Source organism: Theropithecus gelada, chromosome 4 (genome assembly GCF_003255815.1).
Source record: "Theropithecus gelada isolate Dixy chromosome 4, Tgel_1.0, whole genome shotgun sequence".
NCBI classification, from domain to species: Eukaryota; Metazoa; Chordata; class Mammalia; order Primates; family Cercopithecidae; genus Theropithecus; species Theropithecus gelada.
In genome coordinates, this window is record NC_037671.1 from 51,700,955 (window position 1) to 51,721,670 (window position 20,716).

Sequence of the window (20,716 nt, forward strand, 5' to 3'; positions counted from 1 at the left end):
GATCATTTCCAAAAGTCTGCTCATTGTTGGCCATAGAAGTTTTCATCCAAAAATAAGGATAGTAATAAAAGTCAGATGAAATTTCTTTTGGAATCTAAACAACACTAAAGTGTTTAAGTTTTAACATTTTCTCAATTTAATGAGAAAATTTAATCTTAGAGTCAGGCCAGATTTAATTTCTGTGAGTTATGCCACTGGATATTTCAGAAATAGGTTTTCAAATATCAAGGTTATTGGAGCCCAGTACTTCTGACTTCAGGTACACACACACACACACACACACACACACACACACACACACACTGGATGTGAAATTTGGTAGCAGGTGGCTGCTATTCTTCCTTCCAAAGTAGTCTACTCAAAAGATACTGAATGTCAAGAACTCTAAACTCCTCAAAGATGAGTTTATTTCACGTCACCCAGCAGACAACTGAACACATCACAGAAATCAAATACTTATTAAATTAGTATGCATTGCTTTACAAGGAAAAGTCAATACAATGGCATAGTGAATATATCATTGGACTTGAAGTCAGAGTGTTCACCTGTAAAATGGGAATAATAATCATGACAATACCATTCAGATGATCTTATTCTAAAAATTAAATACATTGTATTACAATGAGTTTGTAACTTCTACAGTAATATATCTATACTTTCCAAAAGATTGCTCTCTGATCTAACACAACAGAAATTTATTACAAAAGATAATTATTTATTTTATATTCATGTAATGGATCATGTTAACAATAAAGGACAACTTTCCTTTTTTATTTCAAAAATTTTTATTTTTATTTTACATTCTGGGGAACATGTGCAGGATGCACAGATTTGTTACACAGGTAAATGACAACTTTCCTTCTTTAGTGAGCAAATCTTTCAATAAGCAAAGTACAGGTGTTCTCTGTGATATTTTTATTTTTGCAATTTATGTTTAATGAGCAAATCTATGCAAGGTAGCATCTTTCTAGATCTGGAAAGTTGAATTCTTTCTGTATCAGACCTACACTCACAGTTGACATCACCACTCCAGACAAAGCCATAACTACAACCTAGGCACTTTCATTTAAAGGAATGTTCATAAACATCTACTCTCCTGGGTCTTGAGCAAAGCCCAGAAATAACAAGGTCAAATGGTCATGCTCAGGAAGAAAGTAAAATCAGACTTGAAGAAATATGATGTCAAATTCCCCATATTCCAACCTGCTGTGCTTGATTTCAATACTTCTTTTATCAAGGTGATTCTGGTAGAATTTGGCTGAGGACTCCACCCAAAATCTCTTTCTCTATGTAAATACACTCCACTAGTTTTTCAAGATAGGTGTTTATTAATATATGGATTTTATTTTCTGGTGCTCAAGACATGTAATGCTAAACTGACAAATGGGACTAGTCAGAGTTTTTTAGGTATAGTTTAATTCTCAATATAAAAAGTAAACAGATTTATAAGAAACATTCTAATAAATACATCACCATGATTTTTTAAAATAATACCTTTGTCTAGAGTTCTTGATAAAGTATTGTTATAGAGAGGTTTTAGAGATTTTTTAATTTTTGAAGTGAAACTGTATGTACATACGTATAGCATGACGCCAGGCTTATAAGTAAGGTATTTTAAAGTAAAGCTTTCAAGGACGGTACAAATCAGGTATTAAAATTAAATTGAAGACATACCTTTACTCTCTTCTTTGATCATAACTAAAATAATATTTTAGAAAAAAGCTAAAACAAAAAGAGGAAATTATACAGATTGCTGCTTCTTTTCCAAACACTTCTCAATATCATCAAGCACTTGAACGGCAGCCTTTGGAATTCGAGTCCCAGGACCAAATACATTGGAAACACCAACTTCAAACAGAAATTCATAATCCTGTCGAAAGAATTTGTTTAATTAATAAGAGACACTATTTCCATTTTCAAGGAAATAAAACGCTATCCTTTCTTCTTTGTCCCTCAAATACCCAAAACCTTCTCAACTGGTATACTATTGGCATGTGGGTCTAAAAAATTCTTCCTTGATTGGGAGTGCTACTAATAGCCCTCAGCACCAGTCTCCCAGTCTACATTATTTAAAAAACAAAACACTCCACCCATTTTCTAAATACCTCTATGTGTTGTTTGTGGTGGGAAGCTGGATATCCTGAAAACTTCTGAGCCTTAAGTCATAATTTTCTCTCACCTAAATTTTCACTACTTGTCATTATTTGTGTTAAATTTAGTATCATACGATAAGTTTGAGCCTAAAAAACTATTTTCTCCTAGGTATTCTGTCTGCAGTTAGTGAATGGTGGCACTTTGAATTTGGACACCTGATAGATTTCCTACAAATGAAAATAAGCCCTTTTTTTTTTTCATTCTCTGTTGCTGTTGTTTTTTATTTAATTAAATTAATTAATTAATTTATTGTTTTATTTTTTGAGACGGAGTCTCGCTCTGTCGCCCAGGCTGGAGTGCAGTGGCACGATCTCGGCTCACTGCAAGCTCTGCCTCCCAGGTTCACGCCATTCTCCTGCCTCAGCCTCCCGAGTAGTTGGGACTACAGGCACCCGCCACCACACCCGGCTAATTTTTTGTATTTTTAGTAGAGACGGGGTTTCACCACGTTAGCCAGGATGGTCTCGATCACCTGACCTCATGATCCGCCCGCCTCGGCCTCCCAAAGTGCTGGGATTACAGGAGTGAGCCACTGCGCCCACCATTTTTAGTATATTGTAACAGTCAAAGTATGAGTGAAAAGATAGCAAGGGCACAAATAAACCTGCAGGATTTAGGCTGTTTTAACATCTGAACATTTGTAGCTACAATATCGATTGCGGTTAGGATGTGCCAAAAGAACCTGATCCTTATCCAGTAGAGTGATCATATATGACAGGACAGTTTATTGTTGCAGCACCCTTTTTAAGAGCACCCATTTCTACTCTCAAGTGATCATATTTGGATGATAAATTATATGGTCATGCTAATTACTCCCCAACTACTACTTTTCTGTCTCTATTATATAACTGTATTCTTATAATACTATAATGTTGCAATAGAACTTAACACATCTCATTGAACTTGTCTCCTTCTAGTCTGTGAAATTCTGAGAGCAGAGATCATGTCCAATCTCTTTCCCCAGTACGTGACACATAAAAGTGCTCAAAACATGTCATTGTTCTTGAGCAGATGCTACAGAGTTTAAGAGCTCATAAGGGAACTGAATGAAATGTGTAATAATAATCATCACTAAATTGGAGATGGTCAGATTAATAGGTCACATACTTCTCTCCTTCCTAAAAATCCCATGTACATTTGTCCTGACATCTGAGTTATGGATTTAGAATGGAGGGTTCAACTGGAAGAGAACTGCAAGATGCTGCAACTGCAAAAAGGGTACATGACTTACCTAAGTCTTTCTTACATAAGCCTTGTAAAATATACCTTTGTGAGAGGGTAAAATGTTCACAGTAAGTGAATCTGGGTAAAGGGTATACAGACATTTTTCTGTACTATTTTTATTGTTGCAACTTATCTGTTAGTTTGAAATTATTTCCAAATAAAAATATATGTTTGAATGTCCTCCACTTAGCTGGGCCAGGGACAGCACAGTACCTGCTTCAGGATGGAAGCAGGCATCGTGAGTCTGCTCAAGCTGCTGAAAAAAACTTGGAGGCGACTGCTGCTAAGAGAGTTAGAAAATCCTGATTGTAGTAACATACTGGTGAGGACAGACCACGTTTATTCATTTAATCAGACTGCAGAAACAGTAAGCTCCACATGGCAGAGGCTGTATCTGTTTGATTAGCCACTAGATATTAGTGCCTTCTAATTTAAAACTAAGTGACCTTTAATTGAATAATAGCAACATTTTACATATTCACAGCAACCAAATAGTGAGAAAATAAGGGTGTTAACTGCTATAATTATATAATATGGGATACCCATATTCACACAAAAGTATAATACAGAAAATGGTCCTTATCCTCAGTTGTTAAATTCATGGGAAAAATCACATGGAAAACACCTAAAGATGTTCTAAGTAATTTAAATATCCAGAGAATTAATACAACTTATTTGAAATACAATTCTTGAAAATGTCACCGGCCGGGCGCGGTGGCTCACGCCTGTAATCCCAGCACTTTGGGAGGCCGAGATGGGAGGATCACGAGGTCAGGAGATCGAGATCATCCTGACTAACACGGTGAAACCCCGTCTCTACTAAAAATACAAAAACTTAGCTGGGCGCGGTGGCGGGCGCCTGTAGTCCCAGCTACACGGGAGGCTGAGGCAGGAGAACGGCATGAACCCGGGAGGCGGAGCTTGCAGTGAGCTGAGATCCGGCCACTGCACCCCAGCCTGGGGGACTGACCGAGACTCCGTCTCAAAAAAAAAATAAAATAAAATAAAATGTCAGCTCACTTATATAACAGGTCTACATTTTTTTCTCAACATGAATTCCAATTCAAATGTTTTCTACTGGCTAATTATTTTGCTCCTTACATTTTAATATCATGCCTAGGTATCACAGACTCTAAAACTGCAACACTGATGGAAGTGTTCTGCGGATAGACTGCAGTAAAAAATAACTACCCTTTATTTTCTCAAATAATGACCTATTTTATGAATGTAATAGGCAAGTATATTAACAAAAAGAATTTTGTGTTGATTATATCACATTAAATAATGTGCTGTTGGAAAGAAAATAAATATGTAGTTTGTTCACAAATATGTAGTTATTCATATGAATTTTCTCCTTTTACGAGTAGTATATTAATGCACTATTCTATATTCTGAGTTTTAATAGAGGAAAAAAAAACCTGTAGAGCTGGAAACAAGGTCACACTTCACTGATGGATTCCTGCTATAGCAATGGGGCCTTTGTAGCATCTGTGAATCATTTACTTACAGTGACCTCATATGCAGTTCTTCTAACTTGACATTTTTTCCATTCTCAGTAAAAAAGAAAATCTTGATATAATTGAGAACTGGATTGGAAATAGAACCTATTAACTGGCCAGGAATGTCATATGTGGAAGGTGTCTCCCTACCTCACTAATAAATTAACTGATATCATTGTAGGTAACATCTATTTCTCCTTTCCTAAGAGGACTCACAGTTTTGTTCATGTATTCACCTCCTCCCCATTCAGCCTATAATTTTCAAGACAAGCTGATTCTATTTATGTCTGCAATAGGATATTTTTGGCTCCCGAAATACCATACCCTAATCAAATTAGCTTAAATAATAAAGGGTTTTATAGGACCATGTAAATTATATAGCTCTGAGGTAAGATAACATTTAGGGATGGGACCATCCTGGAGGAAAAGGACAAGGTAGCTCCTTCTAAATAGAAGCAAGCAAACTAAAGGATTCATCCCAACCCCCAGGACAAGGAATACTCACTATATCTCTGGCTAGGGTTTGACATATTCACTGTGTATTTACTACCACTGTTCTCTACTCCACTTAGAATTTTTATTACTTTTATCCTTTTCTTTCTCCATAACTGTTTATTGAGAATGAAGGTAGACATCTGGCATAGGTTACTGGTTTGCAAGGAGGTAGTTCTCTCACTGAAGCTTTGTAAAGTGTTAAGTTAAATTATACATAATGAATTGCAATATAATGTGAATATAAAACAACACTGTCCACTTTTAGACCTTCTAGAATTTATTTAGTGAAATCAACAGGAAATAAATTTGTTGTAGATTTAGGAACATATTATCTTTAGAACCACATACAAGCTGTCATTACTCAGGATTCCCATCACAGTACTAGAAAAATAGAGATGAAAAATACCTGAGGCGGTATCACCCCTCCACACATGACAAGAATATCTGGCCGTCCAAGGGAGTTAAGTTCTTTGATGAGTTCAGGAACTAGGGTTTTATGACCAGCAGCAAGGGTGCTTACGCCCACAGCATGCACATCTGCATCCACGGCCTGCTGGGCCACTTCACGAGGAGTCTAAACAGTCAGAAAGTAAAGATAAATCATTGTTTATTACTAGATAATGACTATAAAAACCCTGGAAGACTATCTAGGCAATACCATTCAGAACATACTAATAGGCAAAGACTTCATGATGAAGATGCTAAAAGCAATTACAACAAAAGCAAAAATTGACAAATGAGATCTAATTAACCTAAAAAGCATCTGCACTAAAAAGGATACTGTCAACAGAGTAAACAGAAAACCTACAGAACGGGAGAAAATTTTTGCAAACTGTGAATCTGACAAAGGTCTAATATCTGCATCTATAAAAAATTTAAACAAATTTACAAAAAAAAAAACATTAAAAAGTGAGCAAAAGACATGAACAGACACTTTTCAAAAAAGACATACATGTGGCCAACAATCATATTTTAAAAAAAGCTCAGAATCACTGATTGTTAGAGAACTGCAAATAAAAACCCCAATGAGACACCATTTCACACCAGTCAGAATGGCTATTATTAAAAAGTCGAAAAATAACAGATGCTAGCAAGGTTGTGGAGAAAAAGGAACGTTTATACACTGTTGATGAGAGTGTAAATTAGTTCAACCATTGTAGATGACAGTGTGGTGATTCCGCACAGACCTAAAAACAGAAATACCTCCCAACCCAGCAATCCCATTACCGTACATATACCCAAACGAATAGAAATCTTTTCATTATAAAAACACATGCATGCAGCCGGGCACGGTGGCTCAGGCCTGTAATTCCAGCACTTTGGGAGGCAGAGGCGGGTGGATCACTTGAGGTCAAGAGTTCGAGACCAGCCTGGCCAACATGGTGAAACCTATCTCTACTAAAAATACAAAAATTAGCCAGGTATAGTGGCACGTGCCTGTAGTCCCAGCTACTCATATGACTGAGGCAGAAGACTCGCTTGAACCCAGGAGGTGGAGGTTTCAGTGAGCCAAGATCATATCACTATATCCCAGCATGGACGAAAGAGTGAGACTCTCAAAAAAAAAAAAAAAAAAAAAAACACATTCACACGTATGTTCATTGTAGCACTATTCACCACAGCAAAGACATGGAATCAAGCTAAATGCCCATCAGTGATAGACTGGATAAAGAAAATGTGATATATACACACTAAAGAATACTATGCAGCCAGAAAAAAAGAATGAGATTGTGTCCTTTGCAGGAACATGGATAAAGCTGGAAGCCATTATCCTCAGCAAACTAACACAGGGACAGAAAAACCAAATACCACATGTTCTTGCTTATAAGTGGGAGCTAAATGATGAGGACACATGGACACAAAGAAGGCAAAGACAGAAACAACACACACTGGAGCCTATCAGAGGTTAGAGGAGCAGGAGGAGGGAGAGGAGCAGGAAAAATAACTAATGGGTACTAGGCTTAATGGCACAAGTTTACCTATATAACAAACCTAAACATGTACCCCTGAACTTAAAATAAAAGTTAAAAATAATAACAATAATTTTTTTTGAATACTAAACGAATGTTTCCTCAAATGTTGGGGGGGTCTTCCTAATGTAATGCCTACAGGTATCAGAAACTTTTAAATTTAATATTCATCATTATATTATTATTTCCCTCAGAGAACTTTGTTCTGATTATCTACATTTTTCATCAAATTTTCTGAAAGCAATAACTCAATCCCTAATTTTTAGTGTTTGCTGATTTTTATGTTGTGAATATTCCAACCACAGCCAATTTCACCCTATTAACATGACATTACTAAATGCAAAGCAGAAAAGATGCACAATAGTCACACAATTATACAGTATCTCTACCATATAGATAAAACAGATGGAAATAACCTAAAGAGCAGATAATAATAAAACATAGTAAGTATAGGGAGTGATGAGTTTTTAGTACTTATTACCTTTGGTTTCAAGCAATAGTAAAAGGTCTAATCTCTAGAATCTATAAGGAACTTAAACAAATAAGACACCATTTCACACCATGAAAAACAAGTGTCTTTTGAAATTCTTAAAAATTTAATTCCTGGAGGCCTTGCTATTCCTTAGTGGTTCTATCAGTCTTGCCTATATATCTGTAAGTAGTCCCTCCATTAAATTTTCTTCAAAATCCTAGCTGAGATTTGGTTTCTCTTGAGATCCTGACATTGCCCTAGTTAAGGTCCTCACTGTTTCTCATTTTTTTTCTTCACCGGACTCCTTGCATCTAGTTGCAGCTCTTTTCCATCCACTTCAGAGAGTGATTTTTACTAGAAAGCGAATGGCACTGTGCTTCTGAATCAAACAAAAGTTTCAAGGATCAACAAACAGAAGTTTCTGGGTTTCTTGTAACAAGTGAGGTGCCCTCCTTGTCCATATTTTAGTTACAGTAATTTTCATGCTTTGATGTAATTACAAGTAAGTAAATCTCTCTTTGTTAGGAGATTGTAACCTCCTAGAGGACAAAATTGTATCCTACTCAACTCAGAGCCTAGCATCTGGTAGATGATTAATAAATATGTAGTAGATAAGGCTTTTCATATAAAATTATTACAATGTACTTTTTAGACAAAATTTTTTTTGTATTATCATTCTATGGAAAATATCAGTGTAATTTATCTCCAGCAAATTATTTTCCTGTCTAAGTCTAATATTCTGTGACTAAGTAACATATTAGTAGAGAGCTAAAAAACAAAAACAAAAATAAACAAAAATAACCTTACTTATGAATTGAGCTTATATTGCTATTTGATTTCCTTTTCAAAACACTTTTCACCAATCCCATGTGGGCTATCTTTCCCACAAAATATTAGTCAAATCTCAATAAAGAGTACAATAAGATCTTTGAAAGTAATCTTCATAGTTCCAGGCATAATCAGTTTTAGTTCTGAATTGACACTTTTAAAAGTCTGATAATTATATTTTATTTTTATTTCTATCATAATTAATTGGACTATATGTGTTATGGTTAATACTGGGTGTCAACTTGGTTGAAGGACACAAAGTATTGACCCTGAGTGTGTCTGTGAGGGTGATGTCAAGGGAGATTAACATTTGAGTCAGTGGGCTAGGAAAGGGCTAGACCCACCCTTAATCTGGGTGGCCACCATCTAATGAGCTGCCAGCACGGCTAGAATATAAGCTGGCAAAAAAATGTGAAAAGAGAGACTGGCCTAGCTTCCAAGCCTACATCTTTCTCCCGTGGTGGATGCTTCTTGCCCTCGAACATCGGACTTCCAAGTACTTCAGTTTGGGAACTCGGACTGGCTCTCCTTGCTCCTCAGCCTGCAAAAGACCTATTGTGGGACCTTCTGATCATGTGAGTTAACACTTAATAAACTCCCCCTTACATATATATATATAAAGGCTGGGGGAGAGAAGGCAGGGTGGCAGGAGTGGAGACCATGGGTATTTGAGCCACTTTCTCATGTAATTTGCTTGCGCCTTCAGGATCTGCTCAAGCCCGATCACATATATACCACTTCCATCTGATGATGGAATACTGCTGTGCACGACCCACTTCATGGTTAGATGGGTCAGAAAGCACCCAGTTCATGATAGGCAGTTCTGGTTGTATGGTGACTTGATGACCCATAGCCAAACGTTCAGTTTCCACCAAAGCCCAGTAACAGGCCAAGAACTGTCTCTCAAAAGGAGAGTAGGTATCTGCAGAAGATGGCAGGGCCTTGCTCCAAAATCCTAGAGGACTCTGCTGTGATTCACCTATGGAGGCCTGCCAAAGGCTCCAAACATCATTGCTATCTGCCACTGACACCTCAAGCACCCTTGGATCTGCTGGGTCATATGGCCCAAGTGGCAGAGCAGCTTGCACAGCAGCCTGGACCTGTTGCAGAGCCTTCTCCTGTTCTGGACCCCACTCAAAAGTGGCAGCCTTTCGGGTCACTCGATAAACAGGCCAGAGTAACACACCCAAATGAGGAATGTGTTGCCTCCAAAAATCCAAATAGGCTCACTAGGCGTTGTTCCTCTTTCTTGGTTTTAGTAGGGGACAAATTCAGCAATTCATCCTTCACCTTAGAAGGAATATCTCAACAGGCCCCACACCACTGGACCCCTAGAAATCTTACTGAGGTAGAAGTTCCCTGAATTTTAGTCAGATTTATTTCCCATCTTCTGGCAAGCAAATGTCTCACCAATAAGTCCGGTGTGTTTGCTACTTCTTGCTCACTGGATTTAATCAGCATAATGTCATCAATTAATGGACCAGTGTGATATCTTGCAGAAGTGAAAAGTGATCAAGATCTTTCCGAATAAGATTATGACAAAGCCGGAGAGTTAATAAACCCCTGCAGTAGGGCAGTAAACGTATATTGCTGGCCTTGCCAGCTGAAGGCAAATTGCTTCTGGTGGGCTGTATAGGCAGGAATGGAGAGAAAGGCATTTGCCAAGTCAGTGGCTGCATACCAGTTACCAGGAGGTGTGTTAATTTGCTCAATGTCTTGGTCTGTCATCATTTTACTACTATTTCTAAATGTAAGTGACTAGTACATATTTTGAAATTCCCCCCAACAGTTTTTAGTACCTGGAAAAGAGGGCCTATGTCCACATCAAAACCAAGATCAGCAAATCCTGTAGCTATAACTTTTGCTCCTCTGTCATGGCCATCTTGTCCCATTTTTGCTACAAGAAGACGAGGTCTGCGACCTTCACGTTCCATGAATTTATGAACCCTAAAAACCATTTAAAAATATATCAGTAGTTAGATATTAATCTTCCAAAGGTAAGATATAAAAACTAATTTATTCACAGCAAATCTTTCAAGTTTATTTAAAAACACTTAATTTGTTTACTTGTATTTTGGGGTTTTTTTGTTGTTGTTCTATTTGTTTGATTTCCAATTTTTATTTTACATTCAGGGGTACATGTGCAGGTTTGTTACACAGTTAAACATGTGCCATGGTGAACAGCTGCATAGATCACCCCATCACCTAGGTATTAAGGTCAGCATCCATTAGCTATTCTTCCTGATGCTCTCCCTGCTCCCATCCATATTTTGTTAATGTATCTATTTACACTGAAAGCTCCATTAAAGCCATCTCCCCCTTAGAGGAAAATCTGAAAGATGGCACAGACTGTAAGCACATAGCACTGAGAATATCACGGTGAAGTAAGACAAAAAATGACAACCTCCCACCTTCATGAGCCAGTGTACAGAGTACAACATGCAGAAAGATTTAGCTATAAGCGAAAAAGTGACTTCATAGTCATTTATACATATATGTGACAGACTAGCTGCTTTGAATTGTCCATATCTCATCTACCCTTCATAAGTGTGAACTCTCCCAAGCTAAGAGCAATATGGCTTCTTAAAATGCTAAATAATCAAAATGCTTGCTTGCTCCACCAACAAATTTACTTACAACACAAAAGAGCACTTATCTTTGTTAAAAGAAAAAAAGTTCCACTTTGATGACTTTTACCTTGGCTGTTTTGATATTTACCTAGTGTACAAGTATTGAAATTCAGTTTTTAATGGGAAGCTTGTTACAGAGGTTGGAAAGACCAATCATCAAAAAGCTAGTTTTTACATTTGAGAGATATATCACATTAATATATATTTCCAAGTCATGCTGTGGAAGTGTAAGTTATTATCAGTTCAATACATACTGATTGTAATGTATGCATAGATGCCAACTAAATGTTTACTTTCAATTATGAAAATTAAGATTTTATAATTATTCAAGCAGTAAATAATGTAAACAAATTCAAAAAATATGAAACTCTACCAGAGTAAGCAGATTGAAATATAAATACCTGGAGGATATGAAGCAGTATCATTGTTAGTTAAACATCTGTTTGACATGAGAAACTCCTGAAGGGGACCATAGTGAAAGTTCAAAATAGTATTAATTATATGAAAACTAATATTATTAGTTTCAATATTTAATATTTATTATTAAATAAAAACAAGCAACCCCATCAAAAAGTGGGCAAATGATATGAACAGACATTTCTCAAAAGAAGACATTCATGCAGCCAACAGACACATGAAAAAATGCTCATCATCACTCGCCATCAGAGAAATGCAAATCAAAACCACAATATGATACCATCTCACACCAGTTAGAATGGCAATCATTAAAAAATCAGGAAACAACACGTGCTGGAGAGGATGTAGAGAAATAGGAACACTTTTACTCTGTTGGTGGGGCTGTAAACTAGTTCAACCATTGTGGAAAGCAGTGTGGCGATTCCTCAAGGACCTAGAACTAGAAATACCATTTGACCCAGCCATCCCATTACTGGGTATATACACAAAGGATTATAAATCATGCTGCTATAAAGACACATGCACACGTATGTTTATTGCAGCACTATTCACAATAGCAAAGATTTGGAATCAACCCAAATGTCCATCAGTGACAGATTTCTGGATTAAGAAAATGTGGCACATATACACCATGGAATACTATGCAGCTATAAAAAAGGATGAGTTCGTGTCCTTTGTAGGGACATGGACACAGCCGGAAACCATCATTCTCAGCAAACTATCGCAAGAACAGAAAACCAAACACCGCATGTTCTCATAGGTGGGAATTGAACAATGAGATTACTTGGACACAGGAAGGGGAACATCACACACCAGGGCCTGTTGTGGGGAGGGGGAAGGAGGGAGGGGGGAAGAATAGCATTAGGAGATATACCTAATGTAAATGGGTGCAGCACACCAACATGGCACATGTATACATATGTTACAAACCTGCACGGTGTGCACATGCACCCTAGAACTTAAAGTATAATAATAATAAAAAAAATAAAAAAATAAAAAATAAAATAAAATAAACATTATCATGTACATATTAAAATAATGATAGTACAGATATAATATATATCATGTATATTTCTAATTATATATATGTAATGAATAAATTATATACTCTATTAATTATATGTTATATAGTCTATATAATATAGATAATATAATTAACATTTAATTTGCTATTTATTATTTTAAAATTCAAACATTTTCTCAGTTGTATGTAAGGAAATTAAGCTCCCAGTAGATTCAAGGGGATTCTGTTAACAGAAAAGATGAAATTCTGGCCTAAGAAACCTTACATATTACCTCTTGATAGCAGATGTTATCTCTTTACTTTCTCCAAATTCCTGGCGATATGCTCCACTCACCATTCGATCATTCGCTTTATGTTCACCAAATACCTTTTTCAGAGCATCTGTGATTTCTCCCACTGTACATCTGAAACATGAAATGGTGGTTCCATTAACTTCATTATTTCGTGATAAAGATATCTATTTACCATAATATTCAATATAATTAAACATATTTTATTACCTAAGACTGTTTATTAACAATAGACTGTAAAAATGTAAAATAAGAATGTTTTTAATGTATTATGAAAGCGTCTCTTCTGAAAATACTTGTGAAAAATTTATTCTGGATGCCTTTATGCATCCAATTATCTTTTCAACATTTGTCAATCAAGAAATGACTGAAGGACCTAAAAATTATATATATAGACAAGTACCTGAAGGTTGCTGAATAATTCACCACTAAACACAAATGGATAAAGAGAAACACTCCCATAAATATTTTTTGATAAGAAGTAAATCTTTTAGCATATTTCATCCATTTGTTCACTAACTCATCCAACATTAGCTGTGTGCCTAATATGTGCCAGATATTACTATATCTCTATATCTACTAGAGCAATACAGTAATAAACGAGACCAAAGAAAAAGTGCTTGTTCTTATAGACATTAACATCTGTAACATCTAGTCAGAGGATGCACATGATAAACAACTAAATTAATAAATTAGTAAGATAATTTCATAAGGTAATAATAAGTACTATAAAGACACTAAACCAGGCAAAGATGGAATGGGATGTCTGGAAGAACTATTTTAAAGTTATTGAAGATGTGAAGATATGACTTTTGAACTAAGATATAAATTATAAAAAAAGGGATCCCAAGGGAACATAAAAGAGTAAGAGTGTTTGAAAAAGGAAGCACTAAAAGCAAAGGCTCTGAGATGTAGGAAAATATGTTTTATGTTCTAAAAATAGAAAGAAGGGCATTAGGAACACAGCATATTGAGGAAAGTGGTATAAGATGAGGTCAGAGAAATGGGCAAGAGTCACATCTAGCATATCTTGCAGACTATCGAAAGACTAGGTTTTAATCTAAAAGGAATGGGCAACCGTCAAAGGCCTTTAATAAAAGTCATCTAATGTAAATGACGAGTTAATGGGTGCAGCATACCAACATGGCACATGTATACATATGTAACAAACCTGCACGTTGTGCACATGTACCCTAGAACTTAAAGTATAATAATAAAAAAAGTCATGTAATTTCTCTTACGAAATCAGTAGTAGAAAAAAACAACACATACTATTTATACTATACCTTAACCAGTTAAAGCAACATATTTTTTAAAAAGTTCATTATATTAAGAAATAAACACTTAAAAGCAAAAGTAATCCATTTAATGATGTTGCCATATATTGGGAGAAAAATTTTCCGTGGGTCACTTGCATTTCTTCATATCCTGTGGAGCACAGCACTGATGGCTCTTTATTCTGGACTATGTTTTCAAAGATGTCTGTATAGTGAATTGCCTTAGAAGACAGGAATATTAGCTACCCCCAGAGCAAAGGGTAGGTTTGCTTTCTGTCCAATATAATAATGTCTCCCTCTAGAACAATGGGGGCCATGCTTATTACCCATTACAAAAGATTCAGAATCCCTAAGCTCAGGGTTCCTCTCCTTGAAAGTAACCCAATACACTGTACAAGAGGTATCACCTAGCAGCCCTTTTCACATCACTCACATCAATTGGGCATCAAAGGAACTAGCCCAAACCTGCTGATGTTATGGCTATTAATACTGTAGTAACAAACTGTCATTAGGTTCTGATCCAGGGATCTCATATCATCAACCAGCACCTCACTAAACAGGATAACTTGCTAGCTTACAAGAAGGATAATATTTCAGGCCCCTTCTGGTTCTTAATATAATGAATTTATTTATATATTGATATATATAATGAGATAATTTTTAAATAACAACAAATAGAAAAATAATAACAATTAACACATTAAGTGCCATATTCTGTTTCAGGAACTATTTTTAATGCTTTAATGTCTTCACAACAATTCTATTGGGTAGTAAATACAAAAAACTTCACTTTGCCAAATATCACGTCTATGGTAACACAGAAGCAGATACAACATGAGATTAGATTCTGTTTTTTACTCAGCCTTTTTTAAATGCAGGATGACAAAAGTTAGCAGACAAAGGAGCATATTAAGGGTTACAAATGGCAAAAGTTTCAAGAAGGAACAAGTGGTCAATAATGTTAAATACTGTAGAGAATTCAAGATATGGACTAAAAATTATCCACAATATCAGACAAAGAGCGTTCGCTAGTGAACTTAGTAAGAGCAATTATATTACAGTAGAAAATCAAATGCAGTAGACCAAAATGTCAACAGGAGATAGAAGACTAGTAACAATTAACAAGTATTCTACTCCTAAAAGAACATGTGGTTCTAATAACAAGGGAAGAAGGACTGGGATGAGAGTGTGGGGAAGTTGGTTACTCTTCTGGTTGCTTCATGGTTAAAACTAATTCAAAAGCAATGGGATGACAAGTTTTTCCTATTAATTCTCTGATTAATGTTCCCCTCCCCACCCCAGAGCCATTTTAACTGGTAAAATATCAAGGTAATAGGCATAAACCTAGTGATATACTTGAGAGTCCAACACATTTCAACCTGTGAATCAGTGAAATGGATTCATTTCAGTAGTTTCAAAATTCCTCAGCCACAGTAAAATATACATTTATTAATACATTTCACTCAAAATATGTGAATGTTTTAAATACAGAGGATTTTAAAATGATAAGAATTAAATTTATTATGGATGCCATTATTTTCTTTTGGGTTCGCATGGTTTATAGGGTCAACCTTTCATTTAAGTATACTCTGGAAAGCTAAACCGGCCAACTTTTAGTCTTTGGAAACCTCCAACTTATATATCTCTACCTTGCACGAGATGCATCCACTGCAAGAGCCAGGATATTTCCATCTCCGCTAGCAGCACATTCGGTTAGTGCAGCAAGACAACGTTCAGCCAAAGCTTGATCTCTGCTGGATTTGATCTATGGAAAAAGTCAAGGAAAGGGACAATTTACATGAAGAGAGAATAAAACAGAGATCAAGAGATTAGACCCTGATGCATACCACGTGGCATTTTTTTCCATAATCCTAACTCCAAATATAAGAGGAAAAAAATGAACAGAATAATATATAACCTAGGAATTTTATTCATTCAATTCATTCATTCACTCAGGATTTCCTAAAATAATATTATATTTGGTATAACCCCAACAAATCAGAAACATGCAGGGCAATAATAGTGCTGACCTTCCCAAGCAGCACATGTTACTTAGGCTTTTCTAAAGTAGCAAGACATTGAAAACAAGTAGGTATTTCATATAAAGTATTTTGAAGGAATACTAAAGATTAGTTGTGACAAGAGAAAAGAAATATGAACTTGGAGAATATTTTAGTTATATTTTAAGTTTCCTTTAGATAAATAACAATATATAAATAATAATGTATGTATATTGCTGTAATTTTATTTAAAAATAATCTCAAGAGAGAAACAGAGACTAAGAGAAAGATATACAATGAAAAACATAGTAAAAAATGTTTTCCCTGGGTCCTAACTCTGCTCTGCCAACAATTTGTCAAAGTAAAGTTGCATAAATCCATTTTTTTTACAAATTGTACCACCTGTAAGAGAGTCTAAAATATGATACTGCTGAAGCTGCCACGAATATTATATAGTATATATAAGCAGAGGTGGTATAGAAAATTTATACAGTCATCCCTCAATATCTTTCGGCAATTGGTTTCATGACCCACTGCCCACCCTATCCACAGACACCAAAATTCAGGGATGTTCAAGGCCCTTATACAAAATGATGTAGTATTTGCATATAACCTATGTACATTTTCTTGTATACTTTAAATCATCTCTAGATTACTTATAATTCCTCATACAATGTAAGTACTATATAAATAGTTGTTATACTGTATGGTTTAGGAAATAACAACAAGAAAAAAAGTCTGTACACATTCAGTACAGATGCATCCATTTTTTTTTTTTCTCAAATATCTTCAATTCATTATTGGTTAAATCCATAGATGTGGAACCCATAGATATGGAGGTCCAACTATATTTAGGGCAAGAAAAAAATTAACTCCAAATTCTCCATAAAAATGCTCATTTTTGGCCGGGCGTGGTGACTCATGCCTGTAATCCCAGCACTCTGGGAGGCCGAGGTGGGTGGATCATGAGGTCAGGAGTTCGAGACCAGCCCAGCCAAAGGAGTAAAACCCTGTCTCTACTAAAAATACAAAAATTAGCTGGGCATGATGGCTCATGCTTGTAGTCCCAGTTACTTGGGAAGCTAAGGCAGGAGAATTGCTTGAACTGGGGAGGTGAAGGTTGTGGTGAGCCAAGATCAGGCCACTGCACTCCAGCCTGGGCAATAGAGTGAGACTCCATCTCAAAAAAAAAAAAAAAAAAAAAGCCCATTTTTCTTTATCTTTCATTGGAGACAGAAACAATAAACACATACAATTTAAGAGAAAAATAAAGTAAATCGAGAAAACAACCAAGTGATTTGGCACAGGGTAGTAGGGTGCTATTGTAGATATTGGATCACTGTAAGCTTCTTAGATAAGGTGACATTTGAGCAAAGACCTGAGAAGTCTACCTTTTCTGGTTTACTAGAAAACCAGTCATCCTTAGATTAGGTAGTTTGCTATAATTATCTCAACAACAGATTACTAAAATTCAGGGAGTGAAAACACATGCTAAAATTAACTGGGACTGAAGATTAAAAAAATAATTTAATACAAAATTACAGTTGAGGTAGTTCACGTTTTTTAAAAAATTACCACCACAGGTAAAATACTGTTAAAACCCATGGGTAAAAGGAAAGCATAAGACAATATAAACTTGAGTTCATTACTGAAGAGAGCTCAGAGTATTGAAGCAGAAATATATTTTTCTATACAAATATCTGATTTTAGCTATGAAAGTCAATTTTTATAACAGAAGAACTTTGATTTGGTCATGGTCCTAAGAAGGTTCAAAACTAGGAAAAAGTTACATCAGAATATCCATTTATCCTAAACTGGCACTAGAGTCAAAAAGCCTGCATTCAAATCCCAGCTTTCTCACTTATACTATAAACTTGAGCAACTAAAGGAGACTCTCCAATCATTAGTTCCCTCATCTGTAAATGGAAATAAAAATAGTAATTACCTGTTAAATAAAATAATACACAAAAACAACAATTCCAGAAAAGCATTTAGTACAGTATGTGGTACATAGTAAGTGCTCAATAAATGTTATTTATATATAATATAGGAAAACTATTATTCCTATATTGTCATTAATGAATTCCTCTTTGTTGCCCAAAATAAGGTTTATCATTATTTACGATAAATGAAATCCCTCAGGCTATGAAGATATAAAGTTAATAAATAAGAACCTAAAGTATAAGAGAGAAGAAAGGGGTTTTCCAAATACAATAAATACTATTAGATTTTTATAGATTGAACGAAAAAAAAGTCATACATTAAACAATCTCAGGAAAAGTGAACAAAGAAAAGCCATTAAATTTTTAAGCCTCCTACCTTGGAAACAGTAGTAATTACAAATGCCAAAGATTAAGAGGCCAAAGTAGCTTCACACAACAAAAATATATAGGTTACAACAGTGACAATGAATTTGATTTACCTATTTTAGTATTTCATATGCTTTGGATCAACTCAGTGACAAAATAAGAAGGGAATACAGTACTCTAGTTTCAATCAAAATAAATAAAGGTTATTATATACTGTACCTTACTAAAGCATTACCAAATATAGTTGAATTTTAAAAATCAAAAAGCAAGTAATTATTTAACAGTAGTATCAGATGCTACCATTCTGGTGAAAGAAATCATAATAAGAAGCCCTGAATTCATATACTAACTCTAAACTTTATTCTGTTTTCAACTTTGAGTAAGTTATATAATTATCTAAGCCTTGGTTTTAATCTATAAATTATGGAAGGTATTATTGTAGTGTGGTTTTTAATAACAACTTAGAAGTTTCACAGAGGTAGATATCATGGTTTAAAACAAGTTTTTGGTGTCAACAGACTAAGACTGAGTCCGGGTTGTCTAATTATTTATCCTGAGCAAGTTTCTCAAAGCCTTATCTTTAGTTCCCTTACATTTGAAATGATGGAAATTAATACCCACCTCATGCTGTTTTAAGGATTAATTTAAGCACAACAATTTCAGAGCCTAGCCAGTGCCCAGAACACAGAAAATACTAAAAAAAAAAAAAAAAAAAAAAGCTATTAATACCTTCTGCAGTTTCTCAATCTGCCTGTTTCGCACTGAAGTATTATCAATTGCCAGAACTTCTACGGCGTCTTCTTTTTCCAACTGGTACTTATTTACTCCAACGATGACTTCAGAACCTGGTAATTTCCCAAAGAAAAATTTTATTCCCAAATAATTACCTAATTGTAATGCTCTGGGTATGACGTATTTTTCTTATAAATTTAATATCTTTAAGTAGTATTCTTAAGTCTTAATGAACCTTCGACATAGATCAGCAAATCCCAATCTGAGAAGGGGGTGTGGGAGGAAAGTAGAGGTATATGTCAGAATCTCTGTAAGGAAGGACTTCCATTATTCTACCAAACTATTAATACATACTTTCCCACAGTTTCTAATAAATCTTCTATCACTTCAAAATAACAATCAGAGAAGTTGCCATCTAAGATTTATAAGGTAGAGAATGAATACCCAGTAGCTTTTCTAATATTTTTTTGAATTCAGCCAATCACTTTTAAACAAAAAAAGAACCCTTCTATAAGTAGTAAATCAAAATGACAAAGATACTTCCTTACATGATAAAGAATATATTTTACCTCAAACTACCAGATTATTACTCTTATATAAAACTTCCCGCAACCCCTACCACTGGTTATACTCCTTCATATTTCCTTCATAGCACTTATCATGATCTATAATTCTTTATTTGCTTGATCATTTCCCTCTCTTTTACTAGAATGTAAGATTTGTGTGCATAGAGGTCATGTCTGTCCTGTTCACAGTTGTATGCCCAGACATAGCAAGTGCCTCAAACAAAATAAACTAAAAAAGTATTCATTGCATGAATGAATACTCCAATGCAGAGAACACTGATCATCAACAGTGTCATCTTCAAAATGTTAATGACATCTACTCACAAACAAGTACATACATACAATGGGTAGACATCCACACACACGTACATATGTTTGCCTGTGTGCATCCATGTATGCGAAAATACAAATATAGATAAAGTATATGAGAAAAAATTTACTGAAGTTCCATTTTTCATTATTTTTGTTTTAGTAACCATACATGTTATCTTCAAATAGAAATGAATTTCTTTTCAAATGCTGGATTTCATATATGAACTTTCTCACTTTATCTTACCAGAATCTATTCTAGCTTGTCTTCGGGCAGCACATTCTTCAATTCGAAGTTTAGGTATTCCCTCAGCTACAGCTTTGGCCATTCCACCCATTTCTTCAATTTCATTAATGAGCTAAAAAGAAAAACATTAACAAAACTAAAAGAGAATATTAAAAATGTGTATAAACTATACAAATTTGTTATGAGTGTTATATAATTACTAATATTAATAAAATTATAAACTAAATTTTAATGTTTCATAAGAACATAATTAAATGAACACCAAAGACATTA

The 20,716-nt window shown here is 35.1% G+C and overlaps 1 protein-coding gene across 1 annotated transcript in view; it reads right to left on the bottom strand.

Moving 5' to 3' along the window:
* Positions 1-390: 390 nt before the first annotated feature.
* Positions 391-20,716, bottom strand: part of MUT (methylmalonyl-CoA mutase) — a 35,506-nt gene continuing 15,180 nt past the window's right edge. The window contains exons 7-13 of the mRNA XM_025382420.1: positions 20,444-20,555; positions 19,319-19,434; positions 15,930-16,045; positions 12,986-13,117; positions 10,442-10,589; positions 5,779-5,946; positions 391-1,870 (exon numbers count right to left, since the gene is read on the bottom strand). Coding sequence (XP_025238205.1) covers positions 1,742-1,870; positions 5,779-5,946; positions 10,442-10,589; positions 12,986-13,117; positions 15,930-16,045; positions 19,319-19,434; positions 20,444-20,555 — 921 coding nt within the window. The 3' untranslated portion in view covers positions 391-1,741. The remainder of the gene's footprint in view (positions 1,871-5,778; positions 5,947-10,441; positions 10,590-12,985; positions 13,118-15,929; positions 16,046-19,318; positions 19,435-20,443; positions 20,556-20,716) is intronic.